Raw genomic sequence first — 25,939 nt, forward strand, 5'->3', positions numbered from 1 at the left:
TGTAAGCCACTAATCATCAACACTACCCAGTGACATTGCTCTGCCACCGCTGCAAAACAAGCATGGTTATTTCAGAGGGAGCTGCTTGGCCACATGCAGACTCCAAACCTGTTCTACAACAGGATAGGTGCAAGCACAACAGTACTGTCACATCGGGGTAAAGACTCAAGGAAGCTTGCACGGAAAGCAAGGAATTCAGTGGAGAATCACAGAAGTTGCCCACCTTCAAGCTGATGATGTGGCTTTGTGAGGACCATAAAGGTGCTAATTTGGGGGGGCAGGAGGGGTATTAGAAGACAATCATGAATGGCTTTGTTTTTTAATACAAGACATGTAAGTGGGAGAAAAAAATGACAAGAGTAGAATCATAGTAGGATTATAATATGCAAAAATCTGGGAAAGAAAACAATTTTTCTATAGCAGCCTGAGCAATAATACTGTGCAAAACTTGTACTAAGTGGCATCTTAAATATATTGGTTTCCCTAGCAGTTGAACCCACAGGGCCACGGGTACAGACACAGAGAAGGGAAGATGTTCTTCAGTGAGCTGTGCTGCACTCAGAATGTGGAGATACCAATCCACAGAACGGCTGTAAAATAACCCAGAGATGGCTTAGTTTGTCTTCAAAATCTTGCCCCAGTGTTAAATCTCAGGAACCAAGAGCACAGAATCAGCTCCTTTCTTTGTTCCTGACATCAGCATCAGGATGACTCCAAAACAGTGTCAAAAGGCAAAAGACCAAAGTTACCCCCTGAGGTCACTGGTGCCTGTCACCTCTCCATGTCCTCGAGAGCAGTCTCACAAGGTGGGGCACTGTGACTCAGTGCTCTGAAGAAATGAAGTCTCTGTGTTCTCTGGCCTTCTTGGGCACCATTTTCTTTACAGTCGATGAGTTGGGCAGGTTTTTGCTTTTCGTGGATGTTGCTTTCCTCTGTTTTTGATGAGTGGTTCGGAGAGATTTCAGCCCCAGCATCTCACAGTACTCATTGCACTGGTGCAGGGCTCTGAACTGCTCAATGAAGGAAAACGAGCAGTTGCCTTTAAACCCTTTGTATCTGTAGCAACAAAGAAAAAAACAGCCAAATGGGATTTCAAGATTCATTTTCAGCACAGGGAGGCAGAGCATGCTTTCTGACTCACAAGCAACGTGAAAACCTTAAGCAAGTCTCCTCCACCCAAGCTGGCTTGAGAAGCACTGATTGTCACAAAAACTCAAACTGAGCCTGTGAGAGGTGAAGGGAACTGGGTTACAAGCAGTGACAGAAGAGGGAAAAGCATTACAGAGGCAAAGCTCTGTGGGCTGGGTCCTGGCTACTGTTCCTCATTACATTTAGTTGGGAATATAATTGTCTGCTGGCTATTTTGGTCTCAGTAACACACACATGAAATCCATGCTACATCATTCTCTGGGCACAGTTGTGCTGACCCCCATGAAGAGATAAGGTTGTTGCACGAGGTATTATCAGAACCAGAAGCTATTTACATCCAAACAGGTACATAACCTCCAAGCTCAGCTCCTCCCTTCCCCTGGCTGCCTACAGGATCTCCAGGAGCCAAGCCTCAGCATGGCAATCTCTTCTATCCAGCACCGAGCCCAGCTCCAGAACCAGCCCCAGCAGAGCAGGCATTGCCAGCAGAGAGCAATGGCTTTTATTCATTTGCCATGAGCGTTCAATGAACCACTGGGCCTTTCCAGTCCATGCCAGCCCCTTGCCCTGCCCTGGAGTGTCACTGCTGGTCACAGCAGCACGGCTGAGGGCTCTGTGCAGCCTTGGGGCAGATCTGCTCCCTCTGCTCCCTGAAACCCTCCATGTCTGCTGCAGGACTGACCAGAGGATTCATCTCTCCAGCACAGTGCAGGAATATTACCGAGCAGTGACCTTCAGGACTATCCATCAGGTGAGGAGTGCCACTGCCCTGTGACTGTGTTCATTTGGGGCTACACAATTACCACGCTTTCCCTCTCTTTTTTCCCTAAGTAACCATTTTGTTGCAGCTTAAGGAAATTTCCTATGTTTTTCTCATGCTATAGAATTCTGATAATACTCATTTCTTTGTGGAAATATCTTGAAGAGAAAGTTGAGCTATAACAAAGCCACTTTTCCTATGAAGTAAATAAAAGCCTGTCTAAACAGCTTTGCTATTTGTGTTTGAGACTTGTCAATTCCTGCGTGTCTTTGAAGGAACATCTGCACAAAGAGCAGAAACAGTAACACTTGCTCAGACACTTTAAATGCATAATTGAATGGTTTGCTAACTAACTTTAGCTTTAGAATTCAACAAATGCCAAAAATATTTGCAGTATAAGTAAGAGCATGAGTATCTCGCAAACAAGAGACGGAACATTTATATTAAAATCACATGATTATTTTGAGTTACTAGCTTTGCTCCTAAATCAAGCCACCCTCATTTCCCTTCTCTAAAATAATTGGTTTGCATTTGATCTGTGGCTCCACTGACCCTCGCTCTGCTCAGTGTGGCAGGGCCTGGGAGCTCCATTCAAACCAGGCAGTGCTGTTATACCTGTGGGGTGTGACTGGGGAAGATCCATTCCTGGAGAGCCTCCATGGCTTCTGAACTGCACAGCCTGCCCCACCCTCTGAGGGCTCATGCTCAGAACACCCAACACGGACCACTCCCACCCTGACCACCACAAGGGTTCTTTGCACAGCACTTCTCATCACCCACAGCTGACTCAGAAACAAAAGCCCCAGAGAAGTCCATCTCCCAGACTCGACAGCTGGGGCTTGGCCCAAACCAGATTTTCCTTAAATCTGAAGGGGGAATGTTGTATTTGTTCCCAGGCTCTGGGGGACAAACGCCTCTGTTGCCATGTGCAGCAAAGCTAAACTTGTCAGTGACCCAGAAGCAGGCAGAGTTTCAGATCCACACCTGGCAACCAGCACTGATGGTTGGGTCACTGTGCTCCCGATTCCCTCCTTTGTGTGCACCATTCCTGGATAAATCCCCGAGCACTCGTGTACAGTTCTAATCTGGCTCACCGCGTGCACTTAGAGCCAGGCACTCTGCTGGGTTATTTTTGTTTCTGTTCGCCAAAGAAGCCACCGAATGGCTGATTTTAAGGCTCGGTTGCCTGGCTGTGGTGCACCCCAGTGGCCACATTAAAAACGCTTCCCAGGCGTTCCGGTTCCTAGCTCGGCTTCGCCCTCTGCTGACATGAGCATTGGCTACACGACTCTGCTTTGGGCTCCTTTGGTTTCCAGATCCCTGGGAGAACACACATAGTAAGGACAAACGATCAGAATTCGTTTGAAGAGTGTTAATTCCTGACACTGTCCAGGAGTGCAAAACCAATCAGTTCTGTATCATCTCTAACAGCACAGCTCGAGCCACACCAGTCCCACACTCAGTAGGACCTCAGTAGGACCATGTGCCCTCCTGCCACAGGAGCCAGACCAGCCCTTCTCTCATGCAGTCCTTGCATCATCTCTTTAAATTCCCCACGAAAAGAGCAACACAAACCTCGGCCCCCTTTGGGGCAGCTCCTTCCCAAGCTCCTGCAGTGCTGTGGTTGCCTCAGCCCCTGGCAGCAGGATGCAGCCCCAGGGTGTGGAGGTGGAAGCACTTGTGTTTGCAAGCGCTGCGCTGCGCAGTGTGAGCCCAGCTGAGCTCAGGCCCCAGCAGCACGAGCTGTTCCTGCTGGGCAGCACAAGCACCAGCCCTGCCTCGTGCCCAGCGCTGGCCCTGCATGTTCAGCCCCACCTTCCTCCAGCTGAAGGCCCACCACAGCCTCCCCTGCTGTCCCCAGAGCCCTCCGTGTCACCCGTGGAACGCCCTGCGATGCATTCTGATGGCCTATTTTAAGAGAGGCGTGAAGAAAAGGCAAGGCCAAATCCACAGTGTAGCCCCACCCCTTTAGAACAAAATAAAGGGGTTTCCATTACAGGTGGGTCTCCATAAATAGGAACAAAAAGAAGTTAAAGACCAGATGAGGATTGTTTTCTTCTAGGTTTAAAACAAGACTAAATTTCCAGTGCACCCTCCGCGCCCCCGTTTAACTGTGAAGAGACAGGTGTGTAAAGCACAGCCCCGTGCTGAGAACTCCCGCTGCACTCACCCTTTGGCCAGGGTTGCTATGCCAACGTCCGTTAACTTCATCCCCACACCTACAGGGCAGAAGGAAACACACAGCTCAGGTTACACTGGAATTTCTGGGAATACCTTCAGATACGGAGGCAGCAAATATTATTTATGGATTCACCTTTTCCATTTTAATTATTTGTCACATTTTTTCCACAGCATTTTAAGTGGCTCAATTAAAAAGGGGATGCTTATGCTCTTGTGTCACCAGCAGTTTCTAGAAGTCAGGCTCATACACTATTTTATGGCTGTCAGGGTGATAAACAGAGCACAGCTTGTTTCCTGTGCTAAGATTTTGTTCTTTCTTCTCCCCTTAAATTACTTCAGGGATCTTGTTTAGATGCCTTGCTGCTAATTTTCCTGCCTTCTCTTGTACAAGAATATGGGATATTTTCTAAGATTCCAAGTTTTTCTGGTTAAGAAGGGCCTGTCTTCCCCAGTCCCGAGTGCTTCTGTGCACACTGTGCAGGTGGAGTCACACCCACAGGAGCTGAGGGAGGATTTAGCAAACACAAGCAGGGCGTTTCTTCACTGTTCCTCTTTTTCAGGGAACATGTTTTTTCAAACCTGGTCAGGACCTGAGTGTGGAGCATTCCACTGCTCAGGGATTGTTGGTGAGCAAATACAAGAAAAAGGGAAGGACTGGGTTGTCATTAACACCTGAAGGCTTTCACTCACAAGCCATTTCCTTAACCTCTGGGTAGTGAGCCAAAAATCCAGATTTGACTCATATTGAGTGTCCTGATTCACTAAGGGCACACATGGAAGAACAACTCTCCCCTTAAGAGTGTAAGATTTGTTTTTCTCTTCAAAACTGTCTTCTTACAAGAACGTAGGGTAGGTAAAAATTGCTCCTCCTCAGGAGTGCACTCACCTTGCAGGTCAGTGACCAGCAAGTTCCCACTGGTCTTCTCATACACCCAGTGCTGGAAGGTGCAACACTTCTGGCCAGCCTCAGAGTCCCTCCTCAGGAAGTTCACTTCCTTGCCATCCTTGACAGAGTATTTCACAAACTCCCCAACGAGCTCCTCCTCCACTGTGGCATAGGGGATGTTATTAGCAGGGCGATGAATAAGAAAAATCGGAATGATCCTGAAATCAAGGGATAGAAACTAGTAAAATTCAGAGAATTCTTTCAGTGGGGGAATAAGGAACAGACAAAAGTGTGCAGTAATCTCAGAGAGTGAATGAACAGTCTAAAACAAGCCAAGAGAGCTGTACCACTGTTCCCAGGTTTCCTCTTTAGTAAATACTCCTAGCAGTCAGTGGGCTGCCATGGCACAGGACACTATATATAAGCATATACGTATATAAAAAGCTACATATACTCACTCTGGTACCTCCCCAAAGCCTGCCAACGTTTCAGCTTCAGCTGCATATAACTTGGCATACTCTCTTGCAGCATTCTGGACACAGCACTCCTGCGTTACAAACAGGTACACCAATGGAGTATTGCTCAGAACACTTCACAGCTCATCGGCTTGAAGATGTTCGAGCACAGTTCTCCCCCCCACCACCTGCCCGAGGCCAGGGGCAGCTCACCTGCAGGGCCAGGTTGTAGTTCTTCTGCACGAGCTCCTCCCTGCTGCCGGTGCCGTGGGTGAGGGCGCTGTGCACCTTGAGCACGCAGGGGTGGCCGGGCGCGAACACGGGCGCCAGCCCCTGCCTGACGCGGCTGCGGAACGCCCGCCGGTGCATCCCCTCCCCGAAGTGCAGCTCCTCCGTGGCGATCACCCCGCGCAGGTTCCCGCCAAAGTAGCTGTCGCTGATGGAATCTTCTCGGAACAGCAGCTGCATGAATTCGATTTCTTCCACGCCTGAAACACAACGGGAATTTGTTCTGCAGGCACGGGGAAAGGGGGGACGTGGGAGAGCGAATGCATCTCTCCAGAGAGCATTAAAAAATGCTCCACGGAAGCAGAACACGGGGCCTAACTTGTGTTACTGGGGGCTGGGACCCTGCTCCTCGAGTGGCAACTGCTTCACTGCCATCTAAACCCAGTGGGGAGCAAGGTGGCAGCTCAGAGTCATAAGGACAGAATACACAGCGTAGAAAACAAGTTTGTTACAGCTGAAATCGAGGAAGACTATGGATTTCACCCCTTTAAATGATCACTGGAATCCAAATGGAAAAATATTCATAAGGGGAAAAAAAATGGTTAAGCACTTAGAGAAAGTAAAAAATTCTAATGGCACTTCAAGTGTCTCTAACCATAACATTTCAGGAAACATCAGTGAAGAAGATAAATGGGAGAAGAGAACTACAAGGAAGTCCTTCCAGCTGGCCCTTGCAGTCACCTCTGGTTTAGGCTTGAACACTACTGCCTCTCTTTGAAGCACTGAGGAAACAGTGCACAGAGAAGACCAGAATTAGGACGCTCCTTAACTCCACCTAAAATTCTCTCTTGATCAAAAGTTACACAGTCCTGTTACCTGAAAAGTCCTGTCTTTATCTGCACAAGGAAATAAATGTTTAATTTTATTCTTTGAGAAACAGAAAGCAAACTCAGTGGGCCTGCTGGAGCCCATGATCACTGCAGGGTGCTCAGGAATGACAAAGCCATTGGCAAGGCACTATCTTTAGCTGCAGCACAGCACACATGTCACTGAGTGTCACTGAACATGAGCTAACATATGGGGAAAGCATTCCAAAGCTTCATGGCTGGCTCTCTCCTGGAGTACAGTTACACAGCAGGGGACCTGCCAGGACCTAGAGCTCCCAGTGCTCTGTGTGTGTGTCTGTGTGATGCCATGCACTTCACACTTACCTTCATAACTCTGAAAACTGGAGAGACGTTCCAACACTACAAGGAAACAAAGCAATTGATTTTGTAGTAAAAACTAGGAATGGAAGCTGACATTATTAGTAATCCAAATGAAAAACTTGAGGTTTACCTGCAGCAGTCAGATGAAACTCAGCAGTCACCTTTCCATACATGTTACTCAGGCAGCAATAATACATTCCCTGGTCTTGGTTACTGGCCTTAGCTATTTCCAGAGAGACAGGAGAGTCATCCTGAGCACTGCAACAGAGTATTTCATGTTATCACACGTTACTTGTTATCTCTGGAAAAACTGGTAAATTTTATCTCTCTGCACTGTTTGTTAAAACACAGCTAAATTATTTAGCAGATAATATGTATTAACACTACAACGGATATTGCAGTACAACAATCAAAATCACAACAGTTAAAACAGAATCAGAATGACATGGGAAGTTTAACCAATACAGGCAACTTTTTCTCTCCACTTAAAAGAACCTCTGAGGAGACACCTTTCTACAAAAGGAAATACATATTACTTTTTTTTTGGCTTTGGGTAATATTAATTTTGTATTTTTGAAACATTATGAACAGATTTTAAGAGCTATGTGATCAGAATGTCATTACTGCTATGGAGGGAAATAACCAGTTTCATTAAAACAGAATTTTAAAAGCTGGATCCTGATAATGGCCATCCTCCTCTAGATTAAATGAGTTTCAAACTTAATTTGATATTTTAAAGTACTTGAAATTTGGATGAGACTAGATGGGAACAGGCTGAGAGGTGATGGAATGCAAAGTATGACCAATATCAGTGCACTGGGAGAAGATCTGCTTCTTAATTACCCTGTTTAAACTTGGGGTTTGCACCTACTGCACTAATCCTCTCAACAGGTACAAGAGTGAATCCCTGGCACATCTTCCCAAAAGCTATTCAGCAACTCCCAGTCCTTCAGAAACATTCACTCACCTTCTCTGCAGCCGAGCCAGTATCTTGGAATCTTTAGTCCATGTAATGGTGGAGTCACCATGAATGTCACCAAACTGACAGCACAGCTTCACAGTTCCAGAGCATTCAGGGAACAGCTCTGCTTGGATCTTCTTCAGCAGCCTGGGAGCTGGAAACAGAAGAGCCACAGTTAAGGATCAGAAGATAATGACGTTGTTTTGGCATTTTAACATTTCATGTTAAGAATATGAACACCGACAACCCTGGTAAATAATTGGGACTGCTTGTGCCTGAATACTCGTAACTAGTAGATTTTTTTAGCTGACCACAGCCTTTGAGAGAAAAGACTTTAAGTCCCAGGAGGTGAGGAGTCTCCAAGGTGTTCGCGGAACGTACCTAATACCCTGCCAGGCTGGGACTTTGCCAGATGCAAGGATGGCCCCATTTCCTGTAAAACACAGCCCTGTGGAGAGCCCACAGCAGCTGAATATTTGCATCTGGCAGTGTCAGTGGTCTTTGCTCCCCTCTTCACTTTCAGAGGATCAGTTCCCTACCTTTGCAGCCACAGGGCATGGCTCTTTAGCTAAACACTGACCGTCCAACAGCACTAATCCAAGAATCCCTCAAAGCACTCAGAGCACTCTGCCCAGTCCGGAAGGGTCCTGCCAGCCTGGATCTCTGCTAGGACCTTTCACTGCTCACACACTGCTCCAGCGTCTTTGCACGTGGGCACGGCGTGAGCAGGAGGAGGGAGGGGACTTGGGAAGAAAGGGAATCGACATCATAGGGAAAGGTTTTGGGATCATGACACATCCCTGTGCTCAAGTGACACATCCCTGCTCGATGTAAGAGGTGCAAAATGCAAGACGTTCTGTTTCCTACTGTGTGAGTTCTGAGCTGCTGAGCTCTGAGTGAGCTCTGAGTGAGCTGCCACGGCACATGGTCCTCGGGGATCCCAGCCCTGCAGTAATACTGAAGGAATGCTGGAGCCAGCTCAAAGGCTCAGGCACCTGGAATTCAACGCTATGGTTTTCCCCCATTCCCAATTCCAGCCCCAATCCAGTCTAGGAGTTCCCCCACTCCAGATCCTTAGCATAGTCCAGTCCAGGTTTCCCCCCTCTTCTCAATTCTGGCCACGATCCAGTCTGGGTTTCCCCAGATTCCCACCCTAAACCAGTCTTATCTGATGCAGCCTGAAAGTTTAAAACATTGTTCAAGCATAGCCTCAGGTAAGGGAAACAGGTCAGGCATTGCTCAGTCACCATTGTTTTGAAGGAACCTGTCTCTCCTCCCACACATTTGGTTTTTAAAATGTGATTAGAAAAGCAGAAGTCTCCCCAGACTGCACTGTAATTCGAATGTCTGAAAACCTTCACAGCTGTGTAACTTACCTTTAGCCACTGTTCAGTCTTGCTCTGATCTATTAAATCATTTTATGATGTGAACAAGAAATATGCAAGAAGGTAAAAATAAGATCTTGGTCCTTGCAAAGTATCCATAGAAACAACAAATCCCTCATCTGCCCAGCTGTCACGCTGCTGCTACTCCTGTCTGCATGGTGTTTTACCTGTTAGCAACCTCCCAGGCACTGACAGCAACCTGCATCTCCTTTCAGTGACATGTTTCCTATGTCAGTTTAATATTGCTTATTTCCTCGGTGTCATTTCTGAGCAGTGGTAACAGGAATGCAGAACCAGCCAGCAATCAGCAGGTGAGGACTGCAAAGAATTATGTTTATCAGGGGCACCCTACTGCTAACAATAATACTTTGATAGTAATAAATCTTGTGGTAACCAGGAGGGGGCAGTTGCAGTTCTGCTCCTACACTGGGAGTCACAGTGTAGGAGCATAACTGGGAACACAGCCCTGAGGGAACAGAACAAGTACTGGGCTTGCAGCTCCTACACGTGTGTAATTATATGGTACCATCACGCTGTACATCCCTGAAAAGTTACTCCAAGAGACCAATGAGGCAGTGACTATTTCAAACAGGTTACAAAGGTCATAAACTGAATATATTTGCCAACTGGAAAAAGGGTGTTCAGGAGGGTTCAGCCCTGTGGCATGGGCACAGCACCCGTTACTAAGTGCACAAACCTGGGAACAGAACTCCAGGAGGGCAGGACACCTTCAGCTGACTCAGACTTCAGGAGGCTTGTGGTGCATTTCAAGAATCTGAATTTCACACGGCAGCCAGAACGGCAGGAAAGGACAGAAAAGAAAATCAGTTTTCTCTTACCTTTGCTATCCTTTTTCAAAATGAGTTTCCTTTGCTCTTTTCTATCTTCTTTACGAGTCACGCCTGCCTCGCTCTTCCCAGACTTTTTAACACAGCTGGGATCCTTGCTGACACTTCCCTTCTCCTCCAGTCGGGGCTTTTTGGACAGAGTTGCTGATGGTAATTTCTTCTTAGCTCCGGCAGCTAAATGCCCACACTTTGCTGTGTCCTGTTTACATTTGATGGGCTCAGGCTCTGCAGCAGCTGGTGGTGTCTGGCAGGATTTGGACCCTCCCTGATTTCGTTGCCTTTCTGCGTTGACTGGGAATGGATCACACGTGGCCAACGCCAAGGAGAATGGCTGAGTTCTGCTGCAGGGGGTTTGCTCTCGAAAACACTGGTTGCTCCCTGAACCTACTGGTGGCAAATTAACTAAACCACTTACTACACTCTCTGCTGTCCTGACTTCTTCCTCTTTATCCTGTTCAGTGGACTTAATTGAATAATCAGCCTCAGTTACCTTGCTGGAGGGGATCAAGTCAGGGCAGGACTGCTCTGTGCTAGTATTCATAATCTGTCTCTGAGCCTGGGAGCTAATTAAAGTGTGCAAAGGAGCCTTTGTTTCAGCTTCATCTGAGTTACATTCAACAGCTCTTGGACTCTCATGTGCATTTTCACACAAGGCTGTTTCCCCCTCGGTCTCTCCAGGTCCCCTCTGGAACAGATCCTGCGATGCTTTGCAGCAAGTTTCCAGCATACTCAAATTTCTGTTTCCTTTGACTCCAGTGGGTGTGGATCCAGTTTTTACCTGACTTCCAGTGCCAGGACACGCCACTGCTGCTGAACTGGGAAGAAGGCCCTCTGAGTGGCTGGCAGGTGTGAGGAACAGCAGTGTTTCTCTCCCAGTCAGTGGCTGGGAATCCGACTGATCCCCCGTACCTCGATCCTTTTCTGCTGTGCTGTGGTGCTCACCTGGAGCCTTCCTGGGCAGCAGGGGACAGGCTGACGTTACACTTTGGGAGGCACAGGTGGGATATTCTGAAGAATCTATTTTTAACTCTTCATCAGGCTCGAAGGTGCTGTCAACAAAAAATACGTGTTGTTCTGCTGTATAATGAGGGGACACTGCAGTCTGACTCCCTGAAACCTGACTAACTCCTGAGTCACAGGAAGTTTCAGCCCTGTGTTCATCAGCTGGGTAAATCTCTCTCTGTTCTCCTCCTGGTTTACAGCTGGGCACTTCTAGATAAAAATCGCTTAAAAGCGGATCCTTGGAAGAGGGAGTGAATGCCCCTTCTTGTTTTGCTATTTCTGTCAGTTGGTCTGTATTTTGGGGTAGATTCTTATGTGTTATGGTTTCAGGAGTCTTAATTAAAGGAGGCAATTGCATTACAGAACGGTATTTCTGTGCATTAGAAACAACCTGAAAATCCTGACAGCCATTAATTTTTGACAGATGGCAACTATCAGAATTAGTGTCATTTTGTGTATTCAAGTCTGAGTGATTTCCTTCTTCTTGTAAATTCACTTCATAACTTTTATGTATGGTGTTAACAGAAGAGTGTTCTGCATGTGTAAGCTGACAGGTATTTTCACTGGGGAAAATGTCTTTTTCTTCAGGGAAATAAGCCAGTCCTCCTCTTGCTGGATAACAGTCCCTAAAATGACAGCCTTCTCCAGGTACAGACTCATTTATCCAGGGTATGTTGTGTTCAGTATGAAGTAACTGTCCAGCTGTCCCATACAATGTATCTGACACATCAGCTGGGTTTGCTTCGGGATGTGCTAAATTACCACTCTGAGCACTTTGTAACCTTTGGGGAGAATGTGCTTCACATGTTTGGGAAGCATTATTAACAGTAAGCTTTCCTTCCCAAGCCACAGTGGATCCACTCCTGTCCGTTCCCGTTGGCCTTGGCTTCAAGCACTCCCCTGGGCTTAAGAGGATGCTGTTTGCTGAGGTACAAATGGACGGTGTCTCCATCTCATTTCCAGCACCAGAGTCTACACACGCACCCTCTGTTCCCACCACTTGTGCCAGACAAATGTTTCCTATGGATGCACCCTTACATGCTCCAGCTCTCTGAAGGAGGGTATCAGAAACACTGCAGTCAGCTTTCCCAGTGCTGGGGTTACTGGCTGGTTCTGTGACGGGTTCCTGCTCTTCCATCAGATCCATTGGCAAAGGATCACCGGAACAGGTCTCCTGCACAAAGTTCAGTTCTCTAACTTTGACATCTGTCGGCCTCATTTCTAAGCTTGTGATCCCCCTGTCTGCAAATGGGATTTGACAGTCTGAGTCATCTTCATGAAGAAGTTTCCACAGCTTGTCATGCACTGCAGATATATCAGCATCTCCTTTGCACCCAGGTTCTCCAGATTCCAGGACTGACTTGGGATTAGCTTCGAACGCAAGCTCATCACCTGATAGGCTGCAGGGAATATCTGGGTCACTGCTACCATGTATGTCAAACCCAGACCTTTGCTCTCCCTCTTTTGGCTCATCACACAGCTTTGCAGAAGAGAGGACAGCACACAAGCGTTCCTGTTTATCAGGAATAGAGTCTGTACCCCATAAAGGAAAAGCTGAAATGTCATTCTTTGATCTGTTGCCATTACTAATAATTTCTTGTCCAGAGAAGACTTCTTGGTGACGACCTTCCCTCTTATCCCAAGGAGCACAGTGTAGAGAAGAAGTCTGTAAATCTGCATTCTTTGCTCCCGGTGTGTTTTCAGTAGAAAGCATTTCTGCAGCTGGCTGGCTGGCTCCCACACTCTCACAGGCCCTGAAGATGCCTTCTGTTTTGGGCTCCATACAGAGGTTCTCACAATTCTGGGTAACACTTTTAAGATCAGCACCTTGATTCTACAGAGAAGAAAAACAGAGAAATGTAATTAAAAATTAAATATTAAAAATGCAGCTTGACATGGGCCTGAACTAGTCCTGGCTTGAAATGTACTTTTTTTAGGTTGTTTTTGTTTTTGTTTTGTTTTTTAATATTTTTCAACAGTCAAGTTTCTGACTTGTACTATCAATCTAATGGATTGAAATCAATCTGGGTATGAGTCTGAAAGGAAGCACATGTTGTTCCTTAGAGAAGGATTTGTAGTGAAGCATCTCCCATGGGCTACAGTGTGCTCAGACTTTTTAGGCTCCATAAGTTCATGGCAAAAGGATTACCGGCTGTAGCAAATATTGCTTTCCTTTGCTGCAAAAGCCACCCACTTCAGCTGCAACTCCTTTCATCCTTTCTGTTTCTCCATTCAGCTTGGGTAGAATGTGGAGCTGACCACATGCTGTGGACAATGGGGAAGGAAGAGATATAGAAAATTGTTGTCAATGACTTTTACTTTTCCCACCACAAGCTCCAGGCAGTTGTCACCACACTGTCTTCAAAACTCCTCAGCTAGTGCATACTCACCCAGAAATCCTGAGCCCAGGAGCCTCAGTTCCACACCCCAGTGCCCTGCTCTCCTGCTCAGCTCTGCTCTCAGAAGGTGCCAGTCTCTAGGTCTTGCAGTTTAGACACACACCTTCTCCCAAGTCAAGGGGCATGTGAGCCTAGATGTGCCTCTACAGTCAGTTCCAGGTCTCTTCTCAGTTCTGAGCATCTGGACTGAGCCTAGTGCTCCTTCTGCCACTTCCACTTCCCTCTCAAACCTCTGGAAAGCAGCCTTTATTTTCTCTTCCTTACAGGCACAGCAGCCTCAATCACAGCTTTTACTAGAACCTGTGCAATTCCTGCTAAACATGTTAGAGACGTGGTCGATCCGTCCCTGCCTGCTGTTGGTGTGGCACCAGACACAGAGAGCCCTCACACCCATGGGAAAGGGGGCACAGCATTTCAAGAACCCTATTGTCTGTCTAACCTGTGGGACTGTCCATGTTGGCATCTGGGTATCCCTGAACACTGCCAGGGACAGGAAGTTGAATACTGACAGGGACAGGGGGCTGAACACTGAACACTGTCAGGGACAGGGAACTGAACACTGAACACTGTCAGGGACAGGGAACTGAACACTGACAGGGACAGGGTGCTGGCTGACTGCTAACAGAGCCCAGCTCCTCAATGACACTGCAAAGCCTCCTGGCTCTCTGTACACTGTGTAACACCATACAGCTGGCACAGTTGGCTTTTAGGACCTACTATTAATGAAGCTGCTTTGAAGCACCAGGTAAATAAAGAATTTCACCCTGGCTAGACCACGAGGTCATGAAAGGAGTGAGGAGCCTCCCACCTTGACCATCCAATGGAAGATGTCCCCCAGCACAGCAGTTGCTGCACGAGACACAGTGCAAGGGTTGTTCCAGTTCGAGGCAATCTGGCACTAAGGGGAAGTGTAAATCCTGGGGTCATTAGTGCTGCAGTCCCGTGGCTGCTCTGTACCCTCAGCAGACCTGAGGTCAGCAGACGATTCCCACACAGAGAGGGGAAAGACAACGCCCTTCCAAAGTGGTCGGCTGTGGGGTTTGCTCTGAGCCCCTCACCTTGCTCCTGGCAGAGCTCTCTCACACAACAAGCTCCAGCAAACACTCCAGGGCACTTTACCTCAACCTGTGTGCAGCAACAGCAGCTGATGATTTCTCGCCTTTCTTAGGTTATACAGGCAGAACCCTGAGGAGTTTCTGGCTCAATCTATGGGAGCTGTGAGAAGCTGTCCACATTTTCCTTGTGTTACAAAGAACAGTTTCCAGGTGGGATGCTTTTGTTTGGATCATTTTCAAGACCACATAGTTTTGAACCTACACCTAAATTTCACTGTCATTAATGAATGTTTAAAACCAGGGGTTTGATTTGTGCCCAGCTCTAGCCCTTTTCTGGACACCAATCCTTCTGTTTTATCTAATGTAAAGTTTTGGCCATGGAATGCGGACAGAAGGAATCCACACTGCCTGCAGGTACCAAGAGTAACTGGCCAATCTGAAATTTGGCCATGGTACTCACTGGAACATAACAGCTGCTCTTGGCCAGGAGGCTCCTGGGATTTAAATTATTGTACTGCACTTGTGGAAAAAAATAAAACAATGCTTCTGGCAGATCACGGCCGTACCCTGCCAGGAAGCTCTCGGGAGGTTAATTCCGAGGGAGGGTATTCCCCATCATAATGTGCTCCTAAAATGGGACTGAAATTGTATGTCCCATAAAACCAGAGAAACCTACAGCCATTTTTCAGGAAGAATTTAGTGATTTTTGACTGCTTAAGACACCCCAGTGGTGAGATTAAAGTCACTGTACTGTGACTCTACATCCAGAACTGGGAAATGTTTTTGCCCCAATAATCAGACAAAGAAAAGCAACTAGAAAAGGCTTGTGTTGTCATAAATATTTTTTTCTGTGCAATTAACTACACACCTTCGAATCAGAAAAGTTGGTGATAATAAGATTATTCATGATTTAATATTCACACATGGGTATTTATGTATCTTCAATCTTTGTGAAATAAAAATGATGACCCCATTTTCCCACTTAGGAAAACTGGTGGAGCATCATACCTGCACATACAGTCTGTCCAACTGTACTGACTTCCCCAGTTGTTTCCTACTAACACCATCAAATATGCAAGCACATGGAGAGTACCACTTTGGGGCTTTTATCTTTTAGCTGGGTTGCACATTTCAACTGGAATACCTGCTTCTTTCACTGTTTGGTTCTTAAAAAGCAAAGAGCCCCATTCACCTCTGTAACATGAACTCTCTGCATTGAATTCCCCTCATTGTTATAAATCCAGAGCAAACCCCTGTTGATTTGGATTAGGTTTCCAGCACCATAAATGGAGGACAATTTTGTTTGTTGAGTATAAACTGAGAAGAAAGTAAATCAAAACATTCTCTGTTCACAATAGGTATTCGAGAAACCTTTTGGGTTGAAACATTGCTAAGACCTGTTCAGTAGCCTCCATATCAGATTTCCCTATCCAGCTGTCCAGAGGCCCATTAGTGCCTCTCACCATTATCAGGCTCACTCTATAATTAGAACAGCTTAGGCTTTACTTGGGCCTTTTTCAAACCCAGATTTCCCTCCCAGCCGTAGCTGTCATTCAGAAGTACATGAATAGTACCTTTCAAAGTAATTTCAATTTTACATTATTTTGTGACAAGCAGGAATAAATGGCATTTAAATCAGCAGAGCAGCTCTTTGCATTAAATGATAAATGATAAACACGTTACTTACCCCGAGTGAGATGTTCTCATCTGGCATCTGATTTTGGTGAGACAGGCCCCGAGTCCTTCTCCTTTCCCAGTGACAGTCTTTATCTGCCTCTTCTGTCTGACACAGACCAGCCTGCACTTGCAGGCTTTCTGTCTCCCTGGGAATCTGTGTTGAAAGCACACCTTCCTGCCTGGGAGACGGAGCGCTGGATTCCCTGCCCCCTGCTGCAGCCTGGAAAGACTGTCCTATAGTACTTACATATCTGCAAAGCTCTATAGGGTTTAACAACTTGAAAAGGTTTCTTCTCAGACTTTCTGTTAAGGTGCAGACAGTGTGCTGGGCGTTCTCCTCGGGCACGTCCCTGCCCCCCTCCTGCAGCAGCAGGGAGCTTTCCCCCAGCACGACCCGCTCCGGGCCGGGCTCCGTCATTGTCCCTGGAGCCTGATGTGTCCCAGCAGCTCCTGTGCCACCGGCAGACGGGTCTGCCCCGGCAGGTGCAGGATCCGTGTGCTTTGCTTTCTCAGCCGAGGAACCTGCAGCCAGGTGACCACTTCCATTAGCCTCTTCTTCACTGCTGGGGGGTTCATTTCCAGGGGTTGCAGATGCAACAGGCACTTCACTCTTGTCTTGGTCTTTCAGACTGGTACTTTTGTCTCGGTGGTGTCCAACAGTGAGAGTCATCTCTGTCTGCAGAGTTGACTGGCTGTACATAGAGGGGTCTCTCCTTACATTTACTCCTTTGAATTTTGAGTGATGCCCACAGAAGCCAATGGGGGTATCCATAGGCGTAGTGTTATCTGACACTTGGAACACACAAGGCATTTCACTGAGGAAGTAAGCACACCCATCACAATCCTTACCCAGTTTTACATCATCTTCATCATCGCTTTCTAATAAAAATTGTAATTTCTTTTTCCAGATTTCATCTTCATGCGCTGTCAGCACATCTGAACATTCAAAGTACTCCAGGTCATCATCAGAAAAGTCATCACTTACACTTGGAGCTTTCTCTGTATAAATCTCCAGAACAGTGGCAGGATTTGCAGAATCATCTTTTACAAAATAAGTGGGATTTCCTATGGGAGTATCTGCCTGCTCACTTAGCAGGGAATTCATGGTTAGAGGACTGTCCAACCCAGTCTTTTTACACACCTGGACATCTGCCAGAGACTGACCAGATCCAGGGTGTTCCGTGTCAAGGCAACAGTTGTCTGTGTGACAAGTGGTTACATCTGTAGGGTGGGAAGGCAGCTGTGTGTTGCAGTATTCCTCTGCTCTTCCAGCAGTGACAGCGACCAGACCGTTCCAGTGAAGCAGGTCATCACCATTCTCTGACAAACGCCTTAGGCAGGAAATATTTCCCTGGGATTTAATCAGATTTTTTACATCCATGTTGTCTTCTGTGTTAGGCACGTGTCTGTGGGATTTCTCAAATGGGGACAAGACTTCTGCTTTGCAGAGCTCCTCGAGCAGTAAACGGATGATTTTAGGAGAGTCAGAACCTCGTGAAATCAGCATGGCTCACCCTCACAGGGTGAACTCCTGTGTTTTGTAAAATGTTTCCCATCTTGCTCATTTTACCCTGAGGTATCCCATGCGCTCATTTAGGACAACAAGAAATTCTGGGGAAGTTTTGTTCTTTGTCTCTGGTTGCAGTTCAACAAACGTCATTCTAGCTGTCAATAAAGGGCAGATCTTGCTCTGTGCACCTGCAAATAAAAGAAACCTGAAGTTTAAAATTACTTCTGAAATGGGTATAGCTTTTTTCTAGAAGGTGGTCGATTGACACATACTTGCAAGCATTTTCAGAAAAAGAAACCATTATTTAAAAGCCAAGGTCAGACATTAAAGCAGTAACCCTAACCCAGCTGTCTGTGCAATGACAACTAAAGGCAACACGTTGCAACTGCCCGCAGTGACCTGTGGCACCGGCACAACAGTAGGCTGTTCCTTGAACTGGCATCATAGGGACATCAATTCCAAACCCTGCTTGTAGAAATACATGGAACAATCAGTCTGGTTAGATTTTATAGGGTTATTTCTCTTTTAAGCAATTTTATTGCACTTGGGCTTGGTGTTTGTCATTTTGGTTTGTCACGAGGTTGGTTGGCTTCAGCTTCTGCTCCTGTCAAGTCCGACTCTCCAACAGCTGTGGCAGTCACCTGGGTGGCAAAAAGCAGGAGGCAAAGGTGGTTAAGGGGAAGGACACGAGAAGGGACAGTGTTGGGTTGTGTGACAAACACTTTGACTCCACGTGCACCAAGGAGCACAGACAAACAGCACTTGGCAACCAGACCAGCCTTTCAGAGCTCTGATCACGTTTTGCTTTCCATTTCAACTCTAAGGAATATAAATAATTAGCAGAACAAAAATGGAGCAGCAGGGAGTAATCTTTTCCTCATCCGTTTTATTACAGTGCCATGGAATTACCCTCCAGCATTCAGCCATCTCCTCTTAAATATGCATTTGCCTAATGTTCCCTGTTGCACTCTTGTAACTCTGCTCTCGTCTTTGCTTTGCAGAAGACCAGATGTCTCTTTCCTCTTTTTCGGAGGGTGTAAGTTATTTTAAAAGCATGGTAATTTCCCCTGCTGAAAAGAGCTATGGCAACATGTTATTACTACAGATTGACTCATGAAGGGCCTTTACTAAAGCCATTGTACTACCCAGTTATCACTGTCTCAGTTCAGCTGCACTTTGACATTGAGGGGAAAAGAGCTGGCAGATTTCTCCAGATGACAACTGGATTGGATTGTCATACACTGTCAGATCCAACCACAGAAATGAAAGCAAAATAACGTTCCATGAGGAAAACTGCAGTAAGTGATGGTTTTCCATCCAAGACAAAGAGGTGGGGTTTTTTTAAATCTGGGGAGAAGATAGAAGATATTAGATTTTTAAAAATTCGATTACTGAATTCAGATAGAAACTGAAAAGAGAACTGCTAGTATGACAGCCTCTCAGCTCCTCAGGGAAACAAATAAGGGTGTTGCAGCTGCTTGTCTCAAGTCTCGCTCTGGACACCAGTGATGTTATTTGCTGAACTGGGGCCTGGCTCATGACAGGAGACAGTGAAGCACAGCTTTGGAGGAGGAATTAAAACATCAGGGGTTAGCAGGTCATGGAAGGAAAGACGCCTATTTTGGATCTCTAATGGTCTGTAAATGTATTTTCCATCTCTTACTGATCAGAACCACGGCACCTGTTGGGGAATTTTTATGGCACCCCTTGAGGCAAATCAAACACACGTGTGTGCTCACCAGGCTCTGCTGCAGCCTTAGCTCAACGCCCTGGAACTGAGGATAAGGGAGAACATGCTTTTCCATTTAAAATTCATGCTTCATCATAATTCCACACTGGTTGTGAAAAACCTATTCGCTACTCATATGAAAATATTGTCTGAAATTCCAACTCTAAATATAAAATTTGACTGCCCAAACTTATTTCCATTAAAATGCCAACATTTTTCCCAATTTGAAACTTATTTTTATATGTTATTAAAAAGGTTCAATATTTTATCATTTATTCCAATTGAGAACAAAATATTTTTGAAGAATCACACTTTAACATGGAAGGAACAACACTTAAACACGGGGTTTTTTTAGTAATACCCATTTTGCATGTAGTTTCAGGTACAAAATCACTTCTATTGATTTCAGAAGGAGCTGCAGGCTTAATCCCAATGTCACCAAAGAGAAAAAAAATTACTGACAAAACTATACAAATTTGATTAAATGTAAGAAATGGCTATTAATTTTCCTCTCTCACATCACATTTTTTCCTAATTTATTTAGTTATAACCAAAACACAAATCTTCCTTTGTAGGCAATTTTATATTCACGGAAATTATTTCTACAGAAAGCTTGTGCATTGTACCAGTCCAGTAGTGAATTTGTGTCTTTCTGTGAGGTTCATGTCCTCCAGTGGGTGGAAAGAATCCCCTTTATGGCCTCTCAGCAGTTTCGCCTGTTCTTTGCTGTCTATTCATCATGCAATCTCAGTTCTCTGTGCAGCCCTACTCAGCCCACACCCTTTTTCAATAGGATTCCTTCCTATCTCTCAGCTGCACTTGCTCCTCCCTGCCCTTCCCAGGATCTGTCTGTCCACCCCCAGGAACTGGCTCCCCTTATCACCACCTCCAGCTCCAGGACCCTCCTGCGCATTCCCACGGCACAATGGGCACCTGATCTGTGCCCACCCCTGGATGGAAACGTGCCACGACCCCCAAAGGCCCCCTCGGACCCGCCTCACACCCACGGCAGCACGAAGGAGTGGGAAGGGAGAGCCTGGGTGAGCCCACACAGGGATATCTCAGCGGAACACCACAGGCAATGACCCTGATAATTCCACAGTGTTTCACATTCAGAACCATCCTTTCATCAGCTGACACTCTGGTGTCTTTATACCGAGCTGACACGGGGCCAGGGGTACCTGAACACAACACAAAGGGAGAGCCCCATAAACACCCTGTGCCTCAGAGCACACGGGCCACGTCTGCAGGAACTGCTCTGCCCCGGCCACACCAAGTCTGGCAGATCCCTTGGCCTTAACCCGTCAAGGGTTAACTTTCACCAAACTCTGGCACTCAGAAGCCCAGTCTTTCTCCTCTGTCCGTACATGCCCATGAGGAGGATGGGGATGTGAGCGTAATGCAGTCCGCTCCCTGTTCCTGCAGCACTTCTCCAGCAGACAGATCCTGGTTAGAAAGTCACTGGAGTATTTGGAGCGTGTGCTTTGTTTTTTATTCTGAGCTTCTTGGTCTGAGACAATTAACTCCCCAGCTGCCAGCACAGTTTCCTACTATCACCTCCACTCCACAGGCCAAACTATGGGATCTGGATTTGTTCTTTTGCAAAACAATTCTTATCCCCTAGGCTATCCTACTAAATGTTAGATTTAGCAACAGCTGCTTCTCCACGTGCCTGGCATATTATATACATTTCCATACCTCCCTTTAGAGAAATGTTACATTGGCAGGTAGCTAAACCACAAAGAAAGCTGGTGGGTACAATTAGACTTCATATAAGATAAACATGAAAAATCTCCAAACCAAACCACTAAAAACCACAGAACCTTTCTTTAAGATGAACAGAAATGGTCATACATTATGCAGATCCAACCAGAAAGTTTGATGGTATGGACAGCAGGATTTCAGAAATATTGATTAAAGGGACAGAAAGCAGCAAAAGCAGAACAGAAACCGAAAAAAAAAAAAAAAGGCAGAAAGGAATCTCCACTAGCCACAGGATCCCAAGAAAAGTCTCAAACAGGTAGTGTCTAAAAGGTGGGACGAGGTGGAGCTTCCCAGTGCCTGGGTGTGTACCCGCGGCCCAGCTCGTGCTGGCAGGAGTGCCGCGGGACACTGCCCCTCCCTCAGCCCGAGCCTGGCACGGGCAGGGAACACACGTGGGGTGTGCCAGCCTGGGCCCCGCGCTGTGCCACCGCCGGCTGAGGGACGCGGGGGTGACTCGGTCTGCACACAGACGGGAGGCTGGCACAGACAGGCTGGCAGTGCTCCGGGGGCAGGGCTTTGCACCACCTCTGTCAGCAAACAGACTGCACTGTTCAGCACTCGGCACGAGAAGCCAGAGACCACAGGAGAAAGTCAGAGCACATCTCTGTGAGAACTGTGAGAACTAAATCACCCGGCGTGGCAAACACAGCTTAAATGGAATATTACTGCTAACAAAGCTGGTGCTTTTGGCACCCCAGCTCCTGGGTTCCTCGTGTTTTATGACTCGGACTCTTGGTCTGCTGAGAAATAAAGATGCCATAGTCCTAATCACTCTAAAAACCTTACAGATCCTTCCCAAAAATCACTCCAACGACCTCACAGCTCCTTTACAGAAATCACTCCAATAACCTCATGGATCCTTCGCAGAAATCACTGCAGTGACCTCACAGATCCTTCCCAAAATGACCAACTACAGCACTGTGTGCATAACACACACCCTGCCACCTGGGAAATAGTGTCGTGCTCCAATGCCATTACATTCCAAGGTTAATGCTAATTCCCTTGCCACTCTCCCTGGAAATATTTCTCAAACATGCCTTAACTCTCCTGCAGAGCGTTTGCATATGGTTTGTATAGCTGCAACACTCCTCTAAGAAACCAACAGCTGTAATTCCATCCCATCCATGTTCCCACCCTGCCAACCATTTTATATTTGGGAATATACACATTTTTTTTTAGTTCCTCATACAGGGCACCTCTCAAAAGAGATTTTTTTACGTTTAACATTTTTCTTCTTCCAAAGCAGAACAAAACATAGACTTTCCCAGTTATGCAATAAACACAGACATTACACATCCATTTGCATTTCTTAAGTGAGGTATTATGTTCCCTATATGGAAACACATACAATACATTTATGATTAGAAACATACAACTTTACTTTAAAAAAAAAGCTTCCCATTAATGTTTTGCTGTATTTAAATGCTTATTCTCACGTTCCCTCTTTAAGCTTTTTCTTTAAAAGAAATCAAAGCTTTTATTAAAAGTTTTCAGTTAAAAGTTTTGTCAACATTGGCATGTTTCTGTGAATTTTCTCAGTTCAGTGCATCCTCAAGTACCGATGGAATCACATTCCACACGAAATTTCTGACCCTGCATTCCCAGCCTATACAAGCTTTCCCAAGTGATTGTGCCAGAACGCCATAAAACCATTTTCCAAGTATTGTGATCATGGTCACATTCTTGGAAATGGTTACAGTACCTTGTAAAAGTTAAAATCTCCAAGAGAGCAGAAACCAGAATTCCAGGGTTCAACTATAACTTTGTGAACTCTACTCACAAAAGGGCTATGGTAAGGACTCACACAGCAGTTTTCCTGCTACAGAGCAGAGAATTTGATGGGGTAGGAGCAGTGAGAACTTCTGCACCCAAGGATATACATTTTCTACTTGTTTCTGCACCTCACAGGAGCTGCACCTGACTCAGTTCTGTCTGAAACTCAAACAGTAACTACAACCACATTATTCTTCTATAAATCAAATTGAACACTTGGAGCAGCATATTTGTCAAGGAGTGCACAGTCAGAAATGAAACTAGAAAAACCACTGCATTACCTAAGCCAACTATCACCAAAATATGTCTTTGCCAAAAATACTGTGATATGTTGTGGTTCTTCAACTGCCAGCATCCGAGACTTTTTCACAACTTTTCTATTTTAGTGCCCCACCCACCATATAAAAACACCTCAGCTATAATTCACTGGCTAAATGCAATAATAAATGACTGGCTCTGCATTCCTCTAACAAAGACCTTAACATGGAGTAATTAAAATAAGCAATCACAGCACAACTCTTCACACTGATCTGTCTTAATCTATTTTTAACATCTGCCAAGCATCTGACCCTGTCAGATTGAGCAATTCACGCAGCCTGAGAATCATCTATTTTTGCTAAGTGACCAGATTTTTTTTCTCAGCAATGGAAGAAAATTTTTACCTACTGAGTATTAGAACATGCAATATATATTTAGAACAAATAAAATGCATTTTTCAGGATACCTGGTATCACTTACACATTCTTCAGAGAAGGAAGCTTGTTTTCATATGATTTTTGCAAGTTTATATTGTTGAGACTCGGTGGAAATAGTACCAGTGTACTTCTAGAAACACTGAGCAGAATTCTAGATGCAATGCATTTAAAAAAAATCAATCTATCAAGATATGGAAAAATTACTATTCTTTAGCAGAAGCAAATAACAAATCCTATTTCCTGTTCAATAACACTACAAATCACTACAGTCGTGTAATGCCTTAAGAATAACGTAACTTGCCCGTATTCCTTTACTCGTCTTTTACGGTTCCCAGGAGAAAACAGCAGCCGAGTAACGTTTGCAGTCCAATCCCCCTGCCCCCTGAGCCCCAAACGCACACTTACCCGCAGGGCCCTTCCTGGACATTCTAGCAGCAGGCTGGGCCTGGGCTGGGACCTGGTGCTGCAGGACAAAGGACGCTGCACTCGTGCATGTTGTCGGGAGCTGGGAAGCAGCCGACGGCTTCGGGGGTGTTCTGCTGCTGTGACCTCAGGGTAGGGAGTCTGATCCCTCAACAGGTTGACTTTTAAGAGAGACGATTTCATTACATGCAGCAGATGGCCCTTCCTGAGAAAACCTCCACCAGACAGGGAGTTGGCAGTGAGGAGAGGGCACATCCTACTGCCATAGAAGTCCACAGGAATTTCCTCGTGGCTGAGAGAGAGAGGAAGTGTTGGCCTTAGCTTTTCATACTAAAGCACTGGATTGTTTTTTGGAGAGTGTGCCTAACTGCTCTGCTAGGCACCTCGGGAACTTCTTACTTGCTGGAGGTTAAGCACACAAAAGTTCTGCTGAGCATGAGAAAACCCACAGTGCCTAACAAGCAGGCTGAGGAGATCAAAGGTGGACAGTGGACTTTTAACAATCACTACACAGAAATTCACCTGTGATTCACATCCCTCAAAGGCAAAAAGGTGAATCCTGAAGAAAGGAAGTATTCCCACTCCTGTTACCCAAGGAGCCAAGGCTCACACAGGAGGAACTTCAATGAATTGCACAAACTGCTCTGAGCTCAAAGGATCTGGAAAAGGCTGAAAAGCAAGTTTTGTGCCAGGATTTTTTTTAAGCATTTTGCAATAATGGCAGCTAAAACTGGTTATGAGATACTACCGTGCTAAATACTTCTTGCTCCCAGTGTTATCTAGACCCAGATAGGAAACTGGTGTGTTCAGCAATAAATATAGCACCTCCAATCACCATCATTCAGGAATAGCAACAGGGATATCTGTTTTATGTAACAGTCTAATAGCCAAAATAACCCCCAAAGAAATGAGAGGCAGCCACATCTGTATCATAAAATAGTCTGGGTTGGAAGAGACCTTTAAGGGTCCTATATTCCACCCCCCTGCAATCGGCAGGGACACCTTCCACTAGACCAGATTGCACCAAGCCCCGTCCAACCCGGTCCTGAACACTTCCAGGGATGGGGCACCTAGCACCTCCCTGAACAACCTGAATGCTTGATCACTGATTAAAAGTGTTAGTAAAATTACTTTCTAAGGCACTTTCAGTCCACTTTGAGCAACTTGCAACTCCAGAGAGATACCAATTCCCTTCAGATCATTGCCCCACTCATCTGTCCATTAGCAGTGATGGAGAGCAGCCAGGGGAACATCTCTTTGGGAGGCTCTTCCCAAGCCGTCCCTGCTCTCCCACGCTGAAGGACACAAGGTGCCTGAGCCTTAAGCTGCACACCTGCCTGTGTGGGCACTGGTGCAGGGTGGGAGGCAGCTGTGGCACGGAGAAGAATCCATGGCCGTGCCGGCTGCAGGTGGATAAGGCTGTTTCTCCTCAGAGCGCGACCCCTGCCCTCAGCGTTGTGTGCTTTTTGCCCGCTTTACGGCCCAGCTCCCGCCTCTCCAACCATGTCCGGCCTCCTCAGGGCCAGCTGCCGACGCTGCAGGAGGTCTCGCCCCGAGGCAGACTCATAACGTTCCCATTTCAAAAGGGGTGAAACAAAACAAAACCCGCTCGGTTCCCTCACAGTGTCCGCAGGGCCGGGGCGAGGGGGGGCCGTCTCCTGCCCGGCCATGGCGGGGTCCCCTCAGGACGGGGCGGCCGCGCTCCCCTCGGCCAGACCCGCCCGGGCCGCCCCGGCTGCCCCGCTCCCCTCAGCGGACCCGCCCGCCTCGCCCCGGCTGCCCCGCTCCCCTCAGCGGACCCGCCCGCCTCGCCCCGGCTGCCCCGCTCCCCTCAGCCGTCCCGCACCCCTC

The 25,939-nt window shown here is 46.5% G+C and overlaps 1 protein-coding gene across 1 annotated transcript; it reads right to left on the bottom strand.

Annotated features, from left to right (window-relative positions):
* Positions 1-303: 303 nt before the first annotated feature.
* On the bottom strand, positions 304-25,406 carry ALPK2 (alpha kinase 2). Its single transcript, XM_017839186.1, has 11 exons — positions 24,071-25,406; positions 16,205-17,892; positions 10,053-12,897; positions 7,835-7,982; positions 6,998-7,125; positions 6,871-6,906; positions 5,645-5,919; positions 5,435-5,523; positions 4,977-5,194; positions 4,080-4,128; positions 304-1,056 (listed from the first exon to the last, which is right to left on the bottom strand). Exons 2-11 carry the CDS (start codon positions 17,699-17,701, stop codon positions 822-824), a joined length of 5,520 nt encoding a protein of 1,839 aa, XP_017694675.1. The 5' UTR covers positions 17,702-17,892; positions 24,071-25,406; the 3' UTR covers positions 304-821.
* Between the last annotated feature and the right edge of the window lie 533 nt (positions 25,407-25,939).

Source organism: Lepidothrix coronata, unplaced genomic scaffold (genome assembly GCF_001604755.1).
Source record: "Lepidothrix coronata isolate B3197 unplaced genomic scaffold, Lepidothrix_coronata-1.0 Scaffold382, whole genome shotgun sequence".
Lineage (NCBI taxonomy): Eukaryota > Metazoa > Chordata > Aves > Passeriformes > Pipridae > Lepidothrix > Lepidothrix coronata.